The sequence below is a fragment of the Hypomesus transpacificus genome, chromosome 11 (genome assembly GCF_021917145.1).
Source record: "Hypomesus transpacificus isolate Combined female chromosome 11, fHypTra1, whole genome shotgun sequence".
Classification (NCBI taxonomy): domain Eukaryota; kingdom Metazoa; phylum Chordata; class Actinopteri; order Osmeriformes; family Osmeridae; genus Hypomesus; species Hypomesus transpacificus.
Window position 1 is genome coordinate 230970 of NC_061070.1, and position 24930 is coordinate 255899.

General features: G+C 48.0%; 1 protein-coding gene across 1 annotated transcript in view; it reads left to right on the forward strand.

The window, feature by feature from the left end:
- eys (eyes shut homolog) overlaps positions 1-24930 on the forward strand; it is a 165100-nt gene that overhangs the window by 118533 nt on the left and 21637 nt on the right. The window contains exons 41-43 of the mRNA XM_047029299.1: positions 6776-6926; positions 23329-23437; positions 24452-24672. Of these exons, the coding sequence (XP_046885255.1) occupies positions 6776-6926; positions 23329-23437; positions 24452-24672 (481 nt within the window). The remainder of the gene's footprint in view (positions 1-6775; positions 6927-23328; positions 23438-24451; positions 24673-24930) is intronic.

Genomic DNA, 24930 nt, shown 5'->3' on the forward strand with positions numbered 1-24930 from the left:
GGTACATTAAGATGCTCTAGTTAGCAGGGTACATTAAGGAACTCCAGTTAGCAGGGTACATTAAGATGCTCCAGTTAGCAGGGTACATTAAGGAGCTCCAGTTAGCAGGGTACATTAACAAGCTCCAGTTAGCAGGGTACATTAAGGAGCTCCAGTTAGCAGGGTACATTAAGATGCTCTAGTTAGCAGGGTACATTAACAAGCTCCAGTTAGTAAGGTACATTAAGATGCTCTAGTTAGCAGGGTACATTAACGAGCTCCAGTTAGCAGGGTACATTAACAAGCTCCAGTTAGCAGGGTACATTAAGGAGCTCCAGTTAGCAGGGTACATTAAGATGCTCTAGTTAGCAGGGTACATTAAGATGCTCTAGTTAGCAGGGTACATTAAGATGCTCTAGTTAGCAGGGTACATTAAGGAGCTCCAGTTAGCAGGGTACATTAAGGAGCCACCGGTTAGGGGAGATCTCCAGTTAGCTTCAGAGATTTACAGAGCTGGCTACAGAACTGGTACCGCAAACCACCTCAGTCAGATGCTTCTTTTGTTTAGACATAAACTCTAATCCTCACCATGGAAACCTACAAAGGAGACTCTGAATGCCGGGCTGATGAGGTCATGATCCTTAAATAAGGGTGTTTTCTAGCACGCTAGACCGGATGTTCCATACTCTCTGCTGGCTGTGAGTGACCATGGTTTCGGCAGTTTAATAGTCTCAGAAGTCTTTTTCTTGAAGCTAAAAACGCTGTAGACCCCAGCCTGCAGTGCTTGTTCATTTTCAGTGACGGAGCGCTGGTGTTTAATATGAGGAATGGCGTTAAGAAAGGTTACGTGTGTAACAAAGCTGAACTGAGTGAAAATGTAACGGAAAACAGTAGTTTTTGACAAATACATTTTTTTCCCCGGGTGTATTAACTGTAGAGCTGTTCCGGTTGATCCTGTTAACATCTTCTGGATCCGGGGCCAGATGGGACGTGTTTGTCTCAGACTAACACGTCTGATGTGACTGTTATTGGAAATGAGCACGGCAATCTGAAGGCTCGTTGTACCTCAGAACTACGGCTACGTCTGCAAGCCATCATGTACAGAGGGAGCAGGGCAGAGTGTGTCAGCGAGGAGCTACGCTCTGGACAGCGCCTGTGTTCAGTGTCACTGCCGTCCCCTGCAGGGCCAGGGAGCAGTGGCACTGCCATGCAAGCATAAAGACAGCCAGCAGCCCTACCTGAACCTCAACCAGGCTTGGCCACCATTATGGCCTACTCTGTGTGCTGGTCGTCAGCCCCACCATGTCTCACTTCACACGTCTTGAAAGTGTTATACGTTGTCGTAGGGCAGTTTAATGTCTGCCGTAGAACGGGATGGGTTTGCTGGGCTAGATTTGTGGGATTTGTACATTTGTCGATGATGTGTCCTGCGTAAGTGACGGTTGTTTGTTGCCGCTTCTTTGCCCTGTGTCTGATATGTTTGAGCCGCTGGATAAGATGTGTTCCATTAGCTCGTGAGAGCAGGCAGCATGGAAGCGGCAAGATTTTCAATTCTAATGCAATCAGACGAACCACGGTTTCATTTACTGTCATTTTTCCCTGCACCTCTCCCATGGTCACTCGACAGGCTGCATAATGGTCTTCAGGAAATCATCTTCAAGTTTTCATCACCACTTTCAACCACCTATTGCTACGCCTACTTTTTCTTGTGCATGCACAAATTAGTTTGGTCTATAGTGTTTGGATGATTTGATAGCTGGGTTTGGATGCCGTGGGTGTGGTGTTAGGAGGGCATTCTAATTGGTGTTGTCATTATTGTCTGGAAATCTATGAGCCTGAACAGCGTGTTAGCATCCAGCCCGCTCTCTGAAGAGAGGCTGGCGGGGCTATACCCAGGCCCTGTACTGGAGAGGGGGGCTGGGGGGCCATACCCAGGCCCTGTACTGGAGAGGGGAGCTGGGGGGCTATACCCAGGCCCTGTACTGGAGAGGGGAGCTGGGGGGCTATACCCAGGCCCTGTACTGGAGAGGGGAGCTGGGGGGCTATACCCAGGCCCTGTACTGGAGAGGGGAGCTGGGGGGCTATACCCAGGCCCTGTACTGGAGAGGGGGGCTAGGGGGCTATACCCAGGCCCTGTACTGGAGAGGGGAGCTGGGGGGCTATACCCAGGCCCTGTACTGGAGAGGGGAGCTGGGGGGCTATACCCAGGCCCTGTACTGGAGAGGGGGGCTAGGGGGCTATACCCAGGCCCTGTACTGGAGAGGGGAGCTGGGGGGCTATACCCAGGCCCTGTACTGGAGAGGGGGGCTAGGGGGCTATACCCAGGCCCTGTACTGGAGAGGGGGGCTAGGGGGCTATACCCAGGCCCTGTACTGGAGAGGGGAGCTGGGGGGCTATACTCAGGCCCTGTACTGGAGAGGGGGATTGGGGGGCTATACTCAGGCCCTGTACTGGAGAGGGGGGCTAGGGGGCTATACCCAGGCCCTGTACTGGAGAGGGGAGCTGGGGGGCTATACCCAGGCCCTGTACTGGAGAGGGGGGCTAGGGGGCTATACCCAGGCCCTGTACTGGAGAGGGGAGCTGGGGGGCTATACCCAGGCCCTGTACTGGAGAGGGGAGCTGGGGGGCTATACCCAGGCCCTGTACTGGAGAGGGGAGCTGGGGGGCTATACCCAGGCCCTGTACTGGAGAGGGGGGCTAGGGGGCTATACCCAGGCCCTGTACTGGAGAGGGGAGCTGGGGGGCTATACCCAGGCCCTGTACTGGAGAGGGGAGCTGGGGGGCTATACCCAGGCCCTGTACTGGAGAGGGGGGCTAGGGGGCTATACCCAGGCCCTGTACTGGAGAGGGGAGCTGGGGGGCTATACCCAGGCCCTGTACTGGAGAGGGGGGCTAGGGGGCTATACCCAGGCCCTGTACTGGAGAGGGGGGCTAGGGGGCTATACCCAGGCCCTGTACTGGAGAGGGGAGCTGGGGGGCTATACTCAGGCCCTGTACTGGAGAGGGGGATTGGGGGGCTATACTCAGGCCCTGTACTGGAGAGGGGGGCTAGGGGGCTATACTCAGGCCCTGTACTGGAGAGGGGGGCTAGGGGGCTATACCCAGGCCCTGTACTGGAGAGGGGAGCTGGGGGGCACCCAGGCCCTGTACTGGAGAGGGGGGCTGGGTGACACCAATCCAACCCCCCCCCCCCCCCCCCCCCCCCCCACAACAATCCGCCCACAAAACAAACTTTACCAGAGAAACTGAGTGCTTTTTTCATCAGTCTTCTCATTCATCATTTAAATGGAAGGTTTGTTTTCCAGTCGTGCACACGGGCAGATTTAAAAGTTGGGGGTTTGTGTTCCCGGTAGACAGAGCTCCAGACTTGGTTCAGCAGGTGTACTTCCACTGCAGTGATGAAATGCAGGCGTATTTCTGGGTCCCCACTTGACTGAGATCAGGGAAGCTCCATCATGCCTGTGCTACCCCCATGCACAAGGTTTCAGGAATCCAATGTGTAAACCCTCCTGGGACAAATTAGAAGTGTTTAAATCTTAATGGGTTGGGTGGGGGCTGTGGGGTGGTGAGTGAATAGGGGGATGAGGGTGTGGGAATGGAGGGTGGGTGGGTGTGGGAATGGTGGGACGGTGGCTGGGAGCAGCGAGTGGTGCTGGTAAAGAGAGTTATGAGGGTTTAAAAGTGACTGGGATGGCTGTTGATCTGAGAGCTCGCTAAATGGCCCGACCTCCAGGCTGTCAAATGAGCTACCTGCATGTCTCACCTGCCACACGCCATCTGACGGTGTTTATCTCATGCCGCGGCCTGTCGGAGCCCTCATGAATTCCCTTTATAGATTAGCAGGAAGGGGAAACAAATTGAATGACAACAAGCTTGCTCTGACAACATACTAGCCTGTCATTTTTTTTTCACTCTTCCCTACCGTCACCTCCCCTCCCTCCATACCTCTTCATCAGCTTGCGCAGATGAAGGTGAATTTACATGTTAATTCATATTTGATGCTCTTCCAGCCCCAGTCAACAATGTCAGATAAAGTCATTCAGAGGACCTGGCTGTTTACCGAACCCTTGATATGTATGGTAAGAATGCCAGTACATTCTGACCTACCTTATCCTACCTTACATACATCTCTCCTGCTGCTCCACCAAACCCCCAACGCAGAGAGAGGGGTAGAGGGAGAGAAAGAGATGAGAGAGAGAAGGGAGAGAGGAGAGAGAGAGAGAGAGAGAGAGAGAGAGAGAGAGAGAGAGAGAGAGAGGAGAGAGAGAGAGGGAGAGACAGAGAGAGAGGGAGAGACAGAGAGTGAGACAGAGAGAGAGTCTCGTCTTTTTTTGAGCTTCAGACAAACAGAGCTTCTATTGAGTAGAGCCTACGGAGTGTTTTATCTGCCTCTGTTTCCCTGGCATGAAGCGAGGCTGTGTTCTCACTTCAGAGGGTAGGAACTGGGAAAGAAAACTCCAGAGATCAAACAGACAAAGTTAATCAGAAGAGAAACCAGAGACGTGCATCAAGATGCATAGAATCTCCTGGGTTGACCCGGCCCTCACCCACCAGCCCCCCCCCCCCCCCCCCACCACACTCCCCGCCTCCCAGAGCCCACCATGACACTCCCTCTGGGCCTCCGCTGTCAGCCTGGGAGAGGGGGGAGGGAAGGGGGGATGGAGAGAGCGAAACTGAAGGAGAGAGAGACAGAGGGAGAAAGAGAGGGAGAGAGAGGGAGAGAGGTGAAAAGCAAGTGAAAGCAAGATAAAGAGAAAGGAGACTGAGGGAGGGAGAAATGGAAGGGAAGGGGGGGGGAAAACAGGTGACAGGCACTGACAAAAGCGGGAACGCTCTGTTAGTCTCGGTGCAGGCTAACAGGGCCATGGGGAAAGCCAGGAGTAATTCGTCATTTCCTCGCAGAGGAAGAAAGAAAGAAAAAGAGAAAGAAGGAACGGAGAGGTGCGTCGATCCTAACAGTTGCATAATCACTCCCCAAATATGTCACGGCACACTAGGAAACAATGGCCCTGGAAGGAAAACAAAAGGGCTTTAAATAGCTAAGCCAGTTTAGCGCGTGCAATGGCTTTCCCTCCCTCACGTTATTGCTGCTGGAGCTGGAAGCCAAGGAACAGACGTATCCACCGCTGGGATGGATGCTCCATGGCAGACCGGCAGCCATGATGCTGGTGCAGGGCGAACTTAGGGGACACTTCTGGGTGGGGTGGTGTGGGGTGGTTGGCACGACACGCAAAGTCCCTGTTTGTTCTTACGTCGTTATCCTTTCCCAGGTTGAACGATAGGTAGCATATGATTAGCCCAGAGCGCACAGCACTCCGAGCCATGTAGAACAGCCCTGCTGTCAGCTGTGTGCTGTACTGGGCACGTGCTGTTGGCTAGTACTGGATGCTGTTCTGTGCTGTATTTTAATGAGAAGCATGGTAATCGTACACAGGCCTCCATAAACGAGTTTCCCTCACAAGACACGGTTCGTGTTTTGTGTCACGTCCGTCCGCAAACATGCTAGCTAATTAGCGAGCACTGACACTGCATTAGTTCTAATGGTCATGTCGTTCATTCCCCACTCCAGAGTCCTGTGAATATATTACAGTAAATCACAAAGAACATGAAAGGTCCTCGCAGTGAAAACAATCGGCCAGTAATTCGCTTCGTTATTTTTCATGACCTCACTAAAACCCTGTGATCCAGTGGGCTCATACCTCTCGTCAGCGGACGGAGGTGAGATGAGAGAATCAGGGGTGGAAAGCCGAGCAGCCTGTCATCGCTCAGCCGTGGGTCGGCGTGGGCTGTGAATATGCACGGCGAGTAGCATCCTGACGTCATTAGGCTAAATGAACACAGACAGATCTCTGAGCGATACGGAGGAGGAAGTATTCTGTCACAACGAGCAGGGCACGAGCTCAGACAGGACGATCACATGTTACCGGACACGGTCATTTGGCCACACAACGAGTGACACGGCGCGTTTCATGAGGTTAGGTTGCAGCCAGGGGGAGGGTAAAGGCCGGGTTTGTCACTGCGCTTCTCCGGTGAGGTCAACGCATCGTAGCTTGGTGATGGCAATGCTTGGAAAGCTAGTTCAACAGTTCTGCATGTGGCACACTTTCTTTGTTTAGTTGTCTTGAGGAAGACGGACATAATTCCTCCTCCTCCTCCGTAGATCCAGATGTTTTCTCCCATCGAGCTTCTGAAGCGTCTGTTTGGTGTTCCATAAATGGGCACTAACCATGCCCCCCCCCGCAGCTCCTAATGGCAGTTCCACAGTTCCGCAGGCATCAGACCCGACACAGCGTCCTTCAGGGGAGTGGTTAGGGGAAACCTCACTACTTGATAGTTTTCTGTGCTCTTTATTACAGCAGTAAAGATGAGGTTCCTACAGAAGGTAAACGTCCCCTGAATGATGCTAGCAACATTACAGCAGCAATGCCAAAGGATCAGGGACTTCTCCCCAGGACTCCGGCTCATAAGGAATATATTAAAGAATATGAAGTCTTACCTTCGCAAGTTAAAACGAATATATTCCCTTTCCTCAGCTTTATATTTCAAAGATTTGGATGTGAAAAAGGCTACGATTACTTTGAGATGGAGACCCTATAATGTCACACATTTTGCCTTTTGAAATGGGAGGAAGAAGCCTTTTATCATCTTTCCTTAGTGTGAAGAGACTTCTGGGGGTGTGATACTTCAAGGATGACTTAAAAAACATGCTCACTGGACTGTAGACTTCCAGTTCTTCCATCTGACACTGGCAGGCCAACACCTGGTCACATGGTCCCCTCCTCCTCCTGTCTTCCAGCGCAGGAACAGAACCTCGGAGACCGCTTCCTCCACGTGTTCCTACAAGATGGCCGCCTGGTGGCCAGACTGGGATGTAGCGGTGCTCGCGTTCTTAATGTGGCCACGGACCAGAGCATCAACATCAACAGGTTCATCCCTGTCACAGTACGGTAGGAAACACAGCACTTGCTCTTCCTGTTTTTTCTGACTTCCTCTTCCTGTATGTCTGACTTCCTCTTCCTGAATGTCTGACTTCCTCTTCCTGTATGTCTGACTTCCTCTTCCTGTATGTCAGACTTCCTCTTCCTGAATGTCTGACTTCCTCTTCCTGTATGTCTGACTTCCTCTTCTTGAATGTCTGACTTCCTCTTCCTGTATGTCTGACTTCCTCTTCCTGTATGTCTGACTTTCTCTCCCTGTAGAGTCTATGTTTAAATCTTGTATTTCCTCTCCCTTTATGATTTACGTCTAGTATGTCTTACTTTATTTTCTTTTATGTCTTATGCCTCTTCATGTGTCAATCACTTCCTCCTTCCTTATTCCAAGGTTGCCTATAAGCCACAGCTTCAGTTCTCTCTTCTAAGAGTACGAAATACGCAAAGCCTCATATATAATTTTGTTTCTCAAGAGGATGTTGCCAACTAACTGTCTAATAGTGACGCCTCCCTGTTTCCCATTACTATGATATCATTCACACTGCTGTGATTAGAAAGGGAGAGGGACTCAAAAGTTTGCGTACTCCAACGAGAAACATATGATCTGCCGTTCCTCTGGAATGGTGCCCATACAGAAACACTCGTGTTCCTTACAATGAATAAAGACCTTGAATTAAGTGTGTGCGTGCGCGCGTCAGGGCTACAGCCATTGATCCCCAGCAGGGTTTAGATATTGGGAATGTGTCCCCTGCATTGACGCGGTAGACGGCCCGGTAATGCAAATGCGAACCTGAAAAGACGCTTCTGCAACAAGGTGACTCGGCTGAGCTGCGTCCAGGGGCGTCATCGCCTCGTCCTCCTCGGACAGACCTGGCTTCTGCTGTCTCAGCCCGGCCAGAGACGGTGGGTTCCTTTACCGGTTTCCTGACTTGTTTCTGTGGACGCGGCGGCAGCAGCCGTCTCTCTGACGGTCTCTCTGGCGGCGGAGGAAAAGACGTCACCGACAGGGTGAGCTTTATATTTCATCCAGAACCACGCTGTCGTCCTGAGCTGAGTCCTGCGTTGTATCTACCAATCACGTCCGTACGGATGACTCGTGTCCACAGCTGATATGTTGAATATTAGCGTTTGTCTGACAGGGAGCCATGTATATCGACAGGAAACGCTAAACCCATGTGAAAAGTAATGTTCCCTCCTCAATTCCCCCCCCCCCCCCTATTCCCCTGGTACAATCTCCCTCTCTGTTACACCTAATTCAATTGAAGGAACCTTTATGCAGAGAAGTCTAACGTTGCTAGGCAACACTGTGTCAGAGTTTGGCGTTGCATGCTCTTCTCGAGCTAACTGCCAGCTCAAATGGACTCAGACAATGTTACATGTCTCTGACTGGAGATCCACCCCCCCCCATCATTCACTCCCCAGAAAGCCTTCATCACTGGTTCAGGACATCATGCTGTTTTCTGGGAAACAGTGTCTCTGCTTATCAACATGCGTGGCCTGTTCGGACTCCTGTGTAAACACATTAGCTCCACACCTATCTGCCGGGGAGTGAGAGAGGTCGATGGGCTTGTGACACGTATTGTCACAGCCCAAAAGCATCAATTAGCCTCATAGCCTAGTTTATTTGATTGGCAAGTCAACAGCACGTCATACATAGCACACAGTCATTCTGAACGGTGAAGTCATCTCATGGTTTGCATCTGTGAGACCCAGACAGATGTTGTTTGTTGGTGTTGATTCGATGTGTTTTTCTTGCTTCGTGCCACTGTTGAGAGTTTGTTCTTCCAGGATGGCGTAGTCTCAGCTCAGCTCAGGCCTGCTAATTACGCCCTTATCTGCTTCTCCATCCCAGACCGCCGTGAGAACACACCAAACACCCACCGGTCCGTCACCCCCCTCATGCTCTGCGTCCTCGCACATTTATTTGATGCTGGAAACTGTCTGATGGTCTCGTCTTTTCTCTACTCGTGACTACATTTGTTTGCTTTGTTTATTGTTCTTTGTATCGAACGGGAAGAACGGCACAATTAGACAGTGAGCAAAGGGGAGCCGAGATGCATGCCGGTGAGATAGCAGATCCTTACTGTCGGTAGGAGGCGGGGGGTGGGGTGGGGTGGGGGGCAGGTGGAGAGAAAGAAAGCAATAAAAGACGAGTCCATATCAAAGAGACAGCTGTATACCCTTCAGTCTCTGTGTGAAACTCTCTTTCGTCTGTTTAGCGGTTGCTGTCATGTCGCTCATCATTTCTTCTCTTCAGTTTTTTCCCCCTATTTCCTCCCTTCACTCCTCTCGTCTCTCTTCTTCCCTCTCCTGTCCTCCCTCTGTCCCTCTCCTCCTCTCTCCTCCATCTCCTCCCTCTCCTCCTCTTTCTCTCCTTTTCCTCTCCTCCACGGTCCTCTCCTCCCTCTCCTCCCCTCTCTCTCTTCTTCCTCTCCTCCACAGTCCTCCATCTCCTCCCTCTCCTCCCCTCTCTCCTCGTCCTCTCCTCCACAGTCCTCCTCTCCTCCCTCTCCTCTCCTCCCTCTCCTCCCCTCCACATTCCTCTCCTCCTCTCTCCCCTATCAGTCCCCTATTCCTCTTCTCTTCTCTCACCTATCCCTCCCCCCTCCTCTCTCCTGTCACAGCTCCCCTCCCCTCCTCATAACCTCATCCACAGCTGGCATCTCGTCTGCCTCAGAAAGGCCCACAGCAACCTGTCATCAGGATAACAGGTTTTGAAGTTGAGGCACCATAATTAAAATCACATATTAGTCAAAATATAGTTTACTTATGTGTTCAGTATTAACATAATAATAATAATTACAACAAATGAGCATAAAAGTGTACGGTGACCCAGCGCTATATTCAAATATCCTTCAGGATAAATGAAGTTAAATGAATTGATAGTCACTTGGTGAATTAGCTTGCATAGCATCGCAAATTAGCACTTTAATTGTTCAGTTGTATGACCTCTTTTGCCAGCCTGTAAGATTAACGTCTGACTGTCTCTTTAATATAAACTGGTCATAAGTACAAGTGGTCAGGAAAACTGTCTCATGTCATTAAAACGCAATAACCTGGTATGAGATTAATTATATTCTCTCCGTGGAGAGAAGAGGCCATCTACTCCTGGGGTTTCTAGTTTCTTTCGAAGCCTTTATCTCCCATCTACACCATGATGCTCCCCATCTATTTGCCTGTCACTGGGTTATTACTTGTGATAAGAAGCTCCAGAAATAATTCAGACTTCTACTCCTTCTATGGTGTCCTCTCTATCTCTATCTCTCTCTCTCTCTCTCTCTCTCACTGTAAAAGAGTCAGATTGAGCTGTTTCCTCTACATGATTTATTACTTTCATTTATTAAATGAATTGTAACCTCCACCACTGTGATGTCTTGAATCTGCCTGAAAGTGTCTCGTTGTGTGCGGCGGTTCTGGTTGGGTTCAGAGCGTGTTTTCACACATGAAAGACACGGACAGGGGTGTTTCCAAACGACTCCTTGTCATTGCCAGGGTGGACCCAGTGGCACGCCAGGGCCCGATGAAAAGAGGGAGGATTTAATACACGCAACAACAACGGATTCAAAAACAGCACGCAGGCTCACAAAACAGGGAGAGGTTTCCAGAACTGAACACGGAACCCAAAAACGACAGGGTCAAAAACATGCTGGGGTCTGACCAGGAATCAAACACTAAACGCTGGAAAGGCTGAGGGGAAATTACCGGCACAATCTGGCAGGGAACATAATGACCAGACAGAGAACTCTGAGTAAATGAGACGGAACACAGGTGAGGCTTGTGATGCTACCGTAGGCTAATCGTTCTCCGTTGAGGGGTGTGGTCCCAGGCTAAGCTAACGACCCGTAGCCTCTCAGATGTTTACAACCTGATTCGTCACCACCCAGTACCAAAGTTATGGACTTTGTAACAACATCCAATCCTATGGGTTGTACAATCACATCCCTTACCCTTCCAAAAATAGAATACAGGAGAGATGCAAGTCATTGTCCATGTGGCCAAAACTCTAAGCTCTAACTGTCCAACCGCACTCTATATCGAAGGTGACATCACATTTGCCATGGACTTCTTTTCAACGAGATGCATTACTGGGCTAAGCCAATCCGAGCTCTGTATCAACAACCGCCGACCAATCGGGAGGAAGCAGCGGCGCTGGAGCAGAGTGACAACACTTCTGTCTCATCTGTATCCTCCTTGACCCTGCTAATCACCCACGCCTGGGGAATAGAAGCCATTGTGAATATTTAATCAAGATCCATTGCCAGGCGCTGATGTTCCACTGTGCATCCAGCAGGCTCGCTCCCTGTACGCTGAGCTGTGTGGCCAAGCGCTGACGTTCCACTGTGCATCCAGCAGGCTCGCTCCCTGTACGCTGAGCTGTGTGGCAAAGCGCTGACGTTCCACTGTGCATCCAGCAGGCTCGCTCCCTGTACGCTGAGCTGTGTGGCCAAGCGCTGAAGTTCCACTGTGCATCCAGCAGGCTCGCTCCCTGTACGCTGAGCTGTGTGGCCAAGCGCTGACGTTCCACTGTGCATCCAGCAGGCTCGCTCCCTGATGTTCCACTGTGCATCCAGCAGGCTCGCTCCCTGACGTTCCACTGTGCATCCAGCAGGCTCGCTCCCTGTACGCTGAGCTGTGTGGCCAGGCGCACTTCCTAGTTTTCCAGGTGAAACCTCGACAACTTGGTTTCCGGTGGCGTTTCGCTGTTTCGATTTGACGCGTCTGAGCCAGGGTACGCCACCGTCAGAAGTTTAGCATGTTGATCCCTTCTGAGAGATCTTTGGGAGGATATGAAGAAGCACGTCTACTGGCCTGGGAGATACTGTCCTTCCAAGCCCTCGGAGCAGTGACGCGTCTCTCTGCCTCTCTAATCTCTGGCTCCTGTCTGCTGCAGGAAATCAACTCATTGTTGGGCAAATATCAATAACTCTGGCAGTAGATTTGGGTCTGAGCGAGGTCATCTTGGTACGCGTCGTTCCACCAGTCAGATCGGAGGGGATTTGATTGGGCGTGACAGCGAGGTTGGTGGAGCCAAGGTCACCTAGCAGATACCTCTGCAGAACAGGCAAGCAACAGGGACTGAGTTACACTATTTTACCTGAAAGAGGAGTTTGAAGACTTTGGCATTTTTCTGACAAGTCTCCGAACTCCCTTTAATGTTTGCTGCTCTTTTTTTTTTGAGTGTCCGTGTGAGTGGAAGTGCGTATGTCTGTCTATCTGTGTGTGTGTGTGTGTGTCTGTGTCTGTGTGTGTGTGTGTGTGTGTGTGTCTGTCTCTGTATGTGTGTGTGTGTGTGTACACTCACTGTGTGCACACAGATTTCTGCACGGGTCCTTTTGTTATATAAATCTCAGTCAAGTGTTGTTCTACATGGCCAGATATCTTCAATCAAAGAGCAGCCTTCTCAAAGCAAAGTGATGCTTGGAACTCTTGTGGAGAGCCAGCCTGGAAGTTGAAGTTGAAGTTCAAGTCTTTTATTTGTCAGGTGCACAGAACAACACAAGGTTAGACTGGGCACTGAAATTCTTAAGACAAGACAACGCAAGCACCTGGCATAACATATAAGTACACGGAACAAAATTACCTCTATGCTGAGCTTAGATAAGCGAAACTTCCTAAATATACAGATAGCAATAAATAAACTACTATACTAACCCTAACACTAAAACTTCCTAAATTACAGAACAATAAATAGTACGCTATACTAACCCTAATGCACAAAAAACGCTGTTTTTTCAGCATCTCAGCTCCCCCCACCAACATGAACATGACCCAGAGGTCACTAATCTCCACCTGAGTCTGTCCTGGTCAGGCGTAGCCAACATGTCCCCAACGCTGTTCCAGACAAACACCAACCCACATTTCACAACGAAGACCAAGACATTTTTGAACTCGATCGAAAACACGAGCATCCACAGGGCCCTAAGTCATCGCGCTCCCAGTGACTAGCTCCTGGAGCAACACCAGAGCGAGCGCTCCCTCCGGTCGCTCTGCCGTGTTTACCATTTCATAAAGCATCACACCCTCCACAACCCCACTTCTCCACGCAGCCTAGCACGCTCAATTAGGAGGGGGAATAAGGTTTTGGCGGCTTCGCTTCATGACTTGGGCCTGTTCCATAATGGAGGGGGGGGGGGGGGGGGGGTGAGGGGGGGCAGCTGCTTGGAAAGCAGTGCCTCCCCTTGTCCCCACAGAACACAAGAACTACGTCCAAACTGAATCTACAAATGAGCAGAAAGTGGGAATGAGTCTAGCTGTGAGCTCAGAGATCCCTGGACGTTGTGTGAGGGAGAGAAGAAAGAGAGACAGACAGAGAGGGGGGTGGAGAGGTTAGAGACAGACAGAGGGGGGTGGAGAGGATAGAGACAGACAGAGACAGGACAGAGAGAGGGGGTGGAGAGGTTAGAGACAGAGACAGACAGAGAGAAACAGAGAGAGAGGGGGGTGGATGGAGAGGTTAGAGACAGAGAGAGAGGGGGGTGGAGAGATTAGAGACAGACAGAGACAGACAGACAGAGACAGACAAACAAACAGACAGAGACAGACAGACAGACAGACAGACACAGACAGACACAGACAGAGACAGAGAGAGAGGGGGATGGAGAGGATAGAGACAGACAGAGGTAGACAGAGAGGAGAGAAAAAGAGGAAAGACAGAAAGAGAGAGAGGAGAAGGCAAAGTTCCTTTTTGCCAAGCTTTCTGGGAAGTGCGTACAGTCTCCTGGTTTACACAAGGGCTACATTACCTTGAAGCTGCGTAGCAACACCTTACACTAGGGCTACGTTACCTTGAAGCTACGTAGCAACACCTTACACTAGGGCTACATTACCTTGAAGCTACGTAGCAACACCTTACACTAGTGCTACATTACCTTGTAGCTACGTAGCAACACCTATCACTAGGGCTACATTACCTTGTAGCTACGTAGCAACACCTATCACTAGGGCTACATTACCTTGTAGATACGTAGCAACACCTTACACTAGGGCTACATTACCATGTAGCTGTGTAGCAACACCTTACACTATGGCTACATTACCTTGTAGCTGCATAGCAACACCTTACACTAGGGCTACATTACCTTGTAGTTATGTAGCAACACTTCACACAAGGGTTACATTAACTGCCATATAGTTACTTAGCAACACCTTACACTGTGGTTGCATTAACTACTGCACCACTTTACATGAAGGTTTCTTTGCCCATTGGTGGGTAGTGTAACCTTCATGTAAAGTGTTGCTATGTAGTTACGTGGTAATTGGGGTGTGCTTGCCTTTCGGCAAGCACAAACCATTGTTATCTCACATATATATTATTATTATTATTATTGTTTATTTTCGCGCCCCTAAGGCTCAGTCAATATTTGGACTACATAGACAACGTCGATGTCAAAAGGTTCGTCTTGGTCGCGATTGCGTTGGTTCTATTGGGATTTATGTTCCGTTGCACGGTTTAGGTTTTAATTAAGTTTTTGTGGCAAAAGTTAAGCTAACGGTGGCTAACTTGCTAGCCACAGTCACTGACGCTACTGACGTCACCAACGTCACGAAATATCGCGTGACTACCTCTAGCAGAACATTAGTTTAGCAGCTCGTTAACTTCTGGGAGATAGCTAGGCTAACTGCTTTACTGCAAGGGAGCTGCAGAAACGCCACAAGCAAATAGGCCAGGGTGATAACTATTTACTCATTTTACTTTGTGATATGAAAAACAATATAAGCTGATATAAGGAAGTAGTTACATCTACTTTCGAAAACATTAGTCTACTATTTCACTGAAGCATTAGCATCATGACATTAGCCTCTGTTGTCCGGGCAACACATACTACAGCGGTCTATGATGCATCTGTTTTCAATCGTTAAAATAAACATTCCTCACAAATACATTTTCGTTGTAGGATTTATTATGACATTAGATTACAAGTAAACGATTTGTTGGTGAAATTATCATTACCTGTGGTTTCAAACCAGTGTAGCTCACTGCAACGCTGTACTGTACTGTTAGTAGCTAAAAAAAACATATCCACAGCTGTTTACAGTAGCCTACGTGGAAGTCAATAATGTTTGGCACTACCCTACCGTAAATCAAAAGTCTTTCAATAGGTGAAACTATCTGACTAGTGACTAATAACCTGAACTCCATTGCCACAGCCTAAACTTCAATCTGTTCATGAAAATAATTCATTTCGGCCTAGACCGTACAACGGAAGTAACGTTAAATCGAATTCAACCAACGCAATCGCTACCAAGACAGTCTAGTAGTAGTTGTAGCCTACAATTTACCGGGGCAGCTTCTCCACACAGCAGGGCTATATCGCATTTTGCCTTGTTACTAACAATGATCGCTACCACTGACATTTTTATGAATGAGTGATTTTCCCCTTAGTAAATGTCAAGCTTATTTACGTTTTTGGGGGCATATTTTCAGTTAGCAGATGATACTATTTGAATCGCGATTCCATCTGAGATAGCTACTGCTGGTAACGTTGTTGTTAAAATACATTTCAAAGGGGGTTCTTTATTAATGAATGAATGCAATATGAGTAGTCTAAATGCCTGAAAATATCACGAGAAGGGAAAAACTTACAATGACGTTTAAATCATAGAGATTAGGTCAATATTTACACCGGTCTGCCAAATTCGTTTTGATTCAACTATGAGGTTGCTGATCACCATTCATCTTGCAGGGGAAATGACAAGACTATTTCATTCTACTCTTCACTCTTAGTATTTTGAGTTGTAAATGAGCAGAAAAAAATATGCTTTTAAATCTATGTAATCTTAATAAATAATAAGAAGGCTATGTATTTTAATATAAAATATACAGAAATATCAGTTGTAAAATGTAATTTAAATACGGACCCCTACAAGTAAGCAAGCACACCCTACAATTTCCCCAGAACTTGTACCTCCTCTTGTTTACATTTAGTCATTTAGCAGACGCTCTTATCCAGAGCGACTTACAGTAAGTACAGGGACATTCCCCCCGAGGTAGGGTGAAGTGCCTTGCCCAAGGACACAACGTCATTTGGCGCAGCCGGGAATCGAACTGGCAACCTTCAGATTACTAGCCCGATTCCCTAACCGCTCAGCCACCTGACTCTCCACCTTAGGTAATTAATGTAACCTTAATCTAAAGTGTTGCAAGATACTCATATAATTCAGCTCGCTGTCCATTTAGAGGGCTGGACGCAGAAGCTAGACGATCACAGCCAGACTAACAGCCCGTTGTCGCACAAACTAAAAACGGCTAACATGTCGTCTGTTTCTATGAGGTAGCCATTTTGATAGGTTGGTAAAAATGTCAGGGATCTGTCCAGGAGAGAGACGCACAAACAGAATAGTAATACTGTGCAGCTTGACCCTCATCTGCCTGCCATGGTTTCCGATGGCCGATCCTGTTATAGTTGGTTGTAGTGGAATGTTTTGCTCCTAAAAGGGTTGTGAAGGGTGATGGCCGGCAGCCTTTAGTAGTGCTTTGTTACTGTTGGGGATGTTGTTGTTCTAATAGCCTCCATGCACCAAGGTTATTACAGTCTGATGTACTGCACACACACACACACTGTGTAGGTCCACACAGTAGCTGAGAGCTGGAGACCTGGGGAGGGAGGACAGGGTAGCTGAGAGAGGGGAGGGCAGGGGAGAAGGGGGGAGGGAGAGGAGAGGGGGAAGAGGGGTAGGAGACGGGAGGAGGGATAGGGGGATGGAGCGAGAAGAGGGGAGGAGAGGGAGGAGAGGGAAGGGGGAAGAGGAAGGAGGGAAGGAGAAGGGGGAAGGAGAGGGGGGGGAGGAGAGGGTCCTGTCAGATGGATCCCTGGGTGAACCTGCTCAGCCTCCCAGAGCAGCCTCGCTCCACACTGGGGTCAAAGTTCAACAGGCGTGGGACGGCGCGTTTCTAAGCATCAGTTTCCCTCCTTTATTGCATATGAACTCTCGTGTCCCTGGCTGATAGGATTATACTAATGTATTCAGCATTTTTCAACAACTTTCCTGCTGCTTTTGCTGGTTTTCATTCAAAGGACTACTGTGAGAGAAACAGTCACATGAAGAAAGTTGAATGTGTTTTGGGTGGTTTGTTTTATTTTGTTTAGTTTTTAAATGTTGATTGTTATGGCAGATGGATCATTTGTTTTTTCTGGCAGCCTCTCAGCAATGATAATGTTCATGTTAATGTTGTTGTTGTAGCTTGGCAGCTTATCACTGTTTTTTAAGTGCATTTAATATGCAGCTCTAAATAATGGATAAAAACTGGAACGGGATTGACACAGGAACATATGCCTAACGTTTCTTCAGTTTCGTACAATTCTTTACTATTGTATGTTGAAAGTACCTACAACCCGCAAAGACAAACGAGCCGACAACTCTGCAGATTGTGTTGTGACATAGGACAGATACCCTTACACTGCATTAAGGACATGACTAATGCAGTGCCAGTAATTGTCCTAATTAAAATTACATGATAATTAACGCTAACCTTTCTCTTTTAAAGGCTTACCCTGATTAAGAATAGGCAAGTCAGATAATGAGGGGGCAAATATACTACACTTCCCAATGTTTTCTCTCTCTCCATCTCTTTCTTTCTCTCTCTCTCTCTCTCTCTCTCTCTCTCTCTCTCTCTCTCTCTCTCTCTCTCTCTCTCTCTCTCTCTCTCTATCTCTCTTTCTCTCTCTCTGCTCTCTCTCTCTCTGCTCTGTCATCCATGCTCACAACATCTCTCTCTTTCTTTCTTTCTTTCTTTCTTTCTTTCTTTCTTTCTTTCTTTCTCTCTGTCATACATGCCCACAACATAAATGTACACAAATGTTTTGTCCAGAGTATTGTACATGTATGTTTAGTTAAATTCACTTTCAGTGAGTGGGGCTATTGGTAATACTTACTGTTGTTGTTATTCTGAAACAAAATTCACGTTCTCCCCAATAGTAAAATATAAAACTTCACCAAACTGAACACAGACTTTCAAAAACACGGCACAAAATCAGCTACCTCCTTCAAAACATATAACTTGACATCCAATGACATGGTTTTAACAGGCATTCCATAATCGGCCAATAAGTACAAACTATTGTAGCAGGGTTTGCTCGTTTAAGATATAAATACTTTATTTATAATAAAGTATCTTGTTATAATGGGGCACCACCTTAATATTGTGTTTAGGACATTAAGGAATCCTATTTTTAATATGTAATAATCAGTCTAATCTTGAGGAAAGAATTTGTTAAAATTAAACACAATAATTTATTGGAATAAATGGCAATATAATGAACAGTAGTGGAAATTTGTTATTGGCTTTGGTAAGAGTTTGATGGGCTGACACATGAAACATAGCCTACAATGGGTCAGATGGAAAGAGTGGGAAGGGGGAGCAGAAAGTATCAAGGCCTTTGTCTAATAACAGGAATGTCTGGTGGTGAACTAATTAGTTACTTTTACGTGTAGGTCAAATCAAAACACACACTATCAATTACTTCATGCCAATGTTACAAGTAAGAAATATAGCTAGCCGCATTTACGCTGGGCAACACTATTAATACACACAAAACCAGTTTATTTTACATGGCCCTTCCATTTGTGATACTAGAATCAAACTGTAACATAAAAGAAAAGTTATTTATTTGCTGTCACAGAATTTTTGACAAAAGCAGACACAATGTCACTCGAGCATAAAAATCCAAAAATAACAAGCTTGTTCATGAATATCCAGAAATGGCTTTTCTACAGTAACTGTGCATTCCACAAGCTGATATTACCCAACATGCATCTGCTCCATTTAGAGTGGGTGAGTCAGCCTGATGATGTACAGACTGTACTGTACACACACACACTCTTGCACGTACACACTCTTACACACACACACACACACACACACACAGACATACGCATGCGTGTACACACACACACATGCATGCAAACGATGTTATCAGAGCAGTGACCCTGGCGGTGAAACCATGTCAGCCTGGCCGTGCCCTGGTGGGTGCGTGGTGCATGTCCTCTGGCCAGGAGGGGGAGGAAGGCCAAGGTGGGGGAGGGTGTAGGAGGGTGAAGAAGGGGGGGAAGGGGGGGAGGGTTCAGGGGAGGGAAAACGCCTGGTTTCGGAGGGCTTGTGCTGCCACAGCAGTCAAGACTGCAGCAGTGTGATGTTTTACTGCCATCTGTTGCCAGAGTTTTGCCGTGTTCTTCAGCGCTGTTTCACCGTGTACTCCAGCGGTGTTTCACCGTGTTCTCCAGCGGTGTTTCGCCGTGTTCTCCAGCGGTGTTTCACCGTGTTCTCCAGCGGTGTTTCGCCTGTTCTCCAGCGGTGTTTCACCGTGTTCTCCAGCGGTATTTCGCCTGTTCTCCAGCAGTGTTTCGCTTGTTCTCCAGCAGTGTTTCACCGTGTTCTCCAGCGGTATTTCGCCTTGTTCTCCAACGGTGTTTCACTGTGTTCTCCAGGGATGTTTCGCCGTGTTCTCTAGGGCTGTTTCGCCGTGTTCTCCAGCAGTGTTTCACCGTGTTCTCCAACGGGGAGCAGAGGCAGGAGGGATCAGCATCATCATCTTGCTCTCAGATCGGTGTTCTCTTTTCTTTTTCTTTAAGGTGACAGTAACGTCGCCTAACAACGTAGAGAAGCCTGCTCACGTGTGCTGGTTGGTTTCAATGCGCCCTGCTAAAGGGGTTGGTAATCTGGAGAGCATGCTCTGGACCGAGGAGCTGACGGATCGATACATGTTTCTATGTTCCTACACGCTGTAAGGGTAAAAACCCTGACGAGGCCAGTGGAGCGGGCGGCGTCCATGTGAATAATTCAAAGCTCGCTCCATTTGAAGAGAGCGTTAGGGATGAGGAGTCACTTACCATCAGAGATCAGAGGTGTAGCAACATTGCGATGAGACACGGACATGGAAACACACTCACTCATACACACATACACACACACACAGCAGTCGTTACATTATTGTAGTTGACAAACCTGCCCAGTGGCCCACATTTGTATTTCTGTCATGCACGGTTCAGTTGATATACACTTCAGAAGTGTGTGTGTGTATGCGTTTCTGGGTGTGTAAGCATATGCACTTGTGTGTGGTTGTGTTTATGTATGTGTGTGTGTGTTTGTGTGTGTGTGATGTACTGTTTGAGAAGCAGTACCATGTCCTGTATGTCTGTGAGTGCCGTCTGTGTTTGGTTTGGTCACTGTTCCAGCTACAGTAGCTTCCCTCTACCACACACACACACACACACACACACACACACACACACAGCTTGTCGGTGTTCCGTGTGCTGGTGCATGGTAGTTCTCCCTGCCTGAGGCTGGGCCCCATGTAAATGAGCCTGGTGGGGTGTTCATAGTCCAGTGCTCATGAGACCTCAGACCAGCATCATGCTCCCTGCATCTCCCGGGTTACAAACCGCTCCATCATCAACTCAGATCAAAGCCTACCAAGCACCGGAGGCTAAGGCATTTTGTAACCATATTAGAACGATTTTCTATTTGTCTTTATTTTATTTTTTTGGGGGGGTACTTTGCACAAATCTTGCTTGCATAAGATGTTGTGTTGAGCCTAGAGGCTGTGGAAGGTCCTGGACATTATGAGATGTTGTGTTTGTCTTTTCTTTTCGGAACAAACAGCCATGTAATATTCAAAAGCAATTACTGTTTCATGGCCGCACTGTGCTGAGCTAATATTAGAACACAGACGTGGAATTTTGTTTTAAATATGTGACACCCAACAAGCACAGCAGTGCGAAGCATCATGCAGCAGTGCTCATTACTCCCAACGAGCCAGGATGCTGTCTGAACGTCAGGTTGCATTTCACGTTTGTCGTCATCCAGGGGCATTAATTCATCAATCTGTATGCAGAATGGCCCTCATAACTTCCCCAACCTGTAATTAGTCCTACCTGGAGTTGTGTGGCTGTGATTGCCTTCCGGGAGGTGTCCTGGAAGGCTGTTTCAAATTAGCATAAGGGCGATCTCCCTGATTGCTCGCATCTGGTCATTAGAGGAGAGGTTTGGGGGCTTTCTTTCGTCTCTTTCTTCCTTGCTCACGAGAAGTGTTGCAATCACAAGCGGACAGTGGCACCAGAGAAGCTCAAGCTGGGCCCAGGCTGATTAGATGTGGGCTAATTACCAGTCGGTTGTTCAGTACTCTGGGGCAGGGCCTGGGCCAGGCCAGGTCAAAGCTGGCTCCTGAGTTGTCCTCATCAGTGCAACACAAACACAACACAACTACAGTACGAACACAACACAACTACAGTACGAACACAACACAACTACAGTACGAACACAACACAACTACAGTACGAACACAACACAATTACAGTGCAACACAAACACAACACAACTACAGTGCAACACAACACAACTACAGTACGAACACAACACAACTACAGTACGAACACAACACAACTACAGTGCAACACAACACAACTACAGTGCAACACAACACAATTACAGTGCAACACAACACAACTACAGTACGAACACAACACAACTACAGTACGAACACAACACAATTACAGTGCAACACAAACACAACACAACTACAGTGCAACACAACACAACTACAGTACGAACACAACACAACTACAGTACGAACACAACACAACTACAGTGCAACACAACACAACTACAGTGCAACACAACACAACTACAGTACGAACACAACACAACTACAGTACGAACACAACACAATTACAGTGCAACACAAACACAACACAACTACAGTGCAACACAACACAACTACAGTACGAACACAACACAACTACAGTACGAACACAACACAACTACAGTGCAACACAACACAACTACAGTGCAACACAAACACAACACAACCCTGAGATGTGTTGTTCCTTTGTTTACGACACCGATGAGTGTTTGTGACGTCTTGGCCCCTGCCCTGTTGGACATGATCGTGTGGTCGTATCTATAGTGAGGTGTGGATCCTGCAAGGTTTCCTGAATAAAGATTTGAGAACGATGTTGTGTGGAGAGAGGACTGAGAGGTGGTTGTTACAGACTTCCTATTGCTCAGGTCTTCTCCAGTTACCCAGGCGTATAGCAAGGAGACGTGTGAAAACTCAGCCTGGTAAAAGCAGTCCGTCGCAGACATTGTGTCCCAAAATCTGGCCCGGCACATTTGCTGCAGAATCATGTATAAATTTCATGTACATCCATAACATGCCAGTTCTTCAACAAGCTGAGGCCTACTAACCTTGCAGATTTTTTATCTATGCCCGAACCACAGTGGTTTGCACCAATCAGCATCGTCTGAGGAACGACTGGCAGCTATGGGCATGGTTAGCCCGTGATGCTCAATGATAGACAGTTGGTTCATCCAATCACCTGCCAAGCATTTTTTTTTACTGCCTTTCCCTTTTCCAAACAGTCTCAAAATAAGACATTTAAAAACTATTTTCGGAAATCTATTTCAATATTGAGGTGAATGATGTATTTCAAGATTGACACTTGTGGTCTAGTTCCCTTGCTTTACATGCAGGCTGGATCTTCGCACATAATGGATGCCTCACCCAGAATTCTCCATGGACCCAGGTATGTTCTCCGCTCTGGAACATACCTGTGATAAATAGGAGAAAGGAACCACTTGACTTTGCCAAGGCTTGAATACGACACAAGTAGACCAGCTACTTAACACTGTGGAACATCCATTAAGGAGGAAACATTAGTGACTAATGCCAGTGTGTTGTGTGTCTGTCCCCAGAGATGGGGAGAGGGTCAAATGATGAAGTTCTCTTCCTCCTCCTCCTCTCCTTCTGCTCACCATGCATCTCCACCCAGCTGGCCTCATTTCACTATTCATTAATGAATCCCAAGTGGAGCCACCAGCTCCTTCCTCAGTCCACGATGGTGTTTGTCAGTGGGGTTTGTCACCAGCCAGGACAAAGCATCCACCATTGTGCCTCTCTTAATGACCCTTTATGTAACGACGTGGGATAGTGTTTTTCTCTCACCGCTGAGGGATGCAGAATCATCCTTACGCAACCAGAAAGCTGGGTGGGTTCAGCATGGTGGAGGATGTGCCAACACCCATCCAAACATCTCTCTTTCTGGTTACCTCGGCAACACAACCGCTTTTCCATGATTGTTTTAATTCAGTGTTGTATGCGTGTGTGGCGTGTTAACGGTTGACGGGCTGTGTCTTGATCCGTCATGCAGTGGTGAGAGTCCGTCCTTCCAGGATCATGAAACGACACATTACTGGAAATATGAAATGCAGTGTGAGCCGTCACGCTTTCTCCATTACCCTCGCCTCTCTGTCTCCCCTCTCTCTCTTTACCCCCCCTACCTCTCTTTACCTCTCTCTACTTCTCCCTCTCCTGTCTCTCTCTCACCTTGCTATGCATAATCTTCAAGCCTGCATGGATTTAATATGATGACCACATTCTCTCTCCTCTCTCTCTCTCCCTCTCTCTCTCTCTCCCCACAGATATGGACTACCAGCGGGTAGGGATGGAGGGTCGTGCGTGCTGGAGATAGCCGTGGAGAACAGGACCGTGGGGCGCCAGGAAGACCTCCTGTCCCTTCCTGGGTCAGAGGTAACACTTCTTGTCTGGAGACGAGCTGAGCCGCGGGTTCTCCAGCCTCCACACCCTGTATCTGACGGCTGTTCACTTCACCATGCATACTGCACATATGCATCGTGTTACTTAGGCCCTAAATACCAGAGAGGCAGTTCATGCTTGCTCGGGCAGAGTTCCTGCTCGTTACGTGTTCACAAACATGCGTGGAGGTCACTGTTTGTGTATAAGGGGGGGGAGTCGACGTGGTGCTTCTGAGTTTACAGGAAACAGACTTGGAAGGGAGAAACGTTTTTTCTTGGCACATGCACAATTTTACCTGGCTTGTTAAATTGACTGTTAAGGTAGAATTAACTGTCGGTTCACGAGAGTGGGTTGCGCTAATATGACAACTGTCGGCAGCTAATTGCCTTCTACATCAAAGCAAGCTCGCAAGAAAGGTTTTCATCTCTTAAAAACACTTTACGTCCCGCGTACAAAAGGGAGATGTTCACCTCGATACAAGCCCCTATCATTCTGTAGATCTAGCAGGACCAAGTGTCTGATCATCTCGAATGAGTGTGGCTGGATTTCGGAGGTAAACAGCGCCTTATGTCAGTATTATGTATACAACAAAAGTACATCAAGTTTAATTTAAACCAATGAAATCTCCACCAACCAAAAGGTTGAACGCAGAATGTATTTCTGTATTTCTATAGGGATAGTTAACAACAAATTTCTGTGAGTGTTTAGTAACCACCAACGCTTTAACCCTTGTTATCTTCGGGTCATTGTGACCCCTTCAGTCATTGAGGCCCTTCATTGCGACAACTTCATACAAAAATAAAGTGAAGCATTTTCTTTTACCGTCAGGCTGTCTCACACCCCCCACAGCACGAAGGTTAAAATAAAATGCTTTTCATTCGTTTTTGTATTGGGTAAAGTTGTCGCAGCACCACGAGGGGTCGTTGTGAACCTTTGGGTCATTGTAGGCAGCACAAGGGTTAAAAAACAGTCGACATTTTAAACCTGCTCTTGCACCAAATCCCCCAGGCCTCGTTTGGCCCCATGTTCCTGGGCGGTGTCCCTTCTAGCTGGGAGCTTCGTGACCACACCCAGGAGGTGAGGGGCCTGGTGGGATGCCTGCGGGACCTCCAGGTGGACTCCAGGGAGGTGGACCTGGTGGGGGAGGCCTTGGGCGGGAGGAACATCCAGAGCTGCGACCCTCCAGTCTGCCAGCATCTGCCCTGCCGCAACGGAGGCACCTGTGTCAGGTAGGAGTGCTCCCCTCCGCCAGCACACGCCCTGCCAAGCCTGCACGCTCTGTCAGACACCCCAGGCGTGCCTGACATGTGTCTCATGACGAACCCTGGTGGATGTAACACACCTGTGAAACTGGCAACTCGGAGACGAATCAAACGCACCTCAGGAACTGTTCTTTCAGAAAGTGCTGTGATCTCAAAACAAGCACAGAACCACAGATTATATATATATATATATATATATAATAAACATTACCATATGGTTGCTGG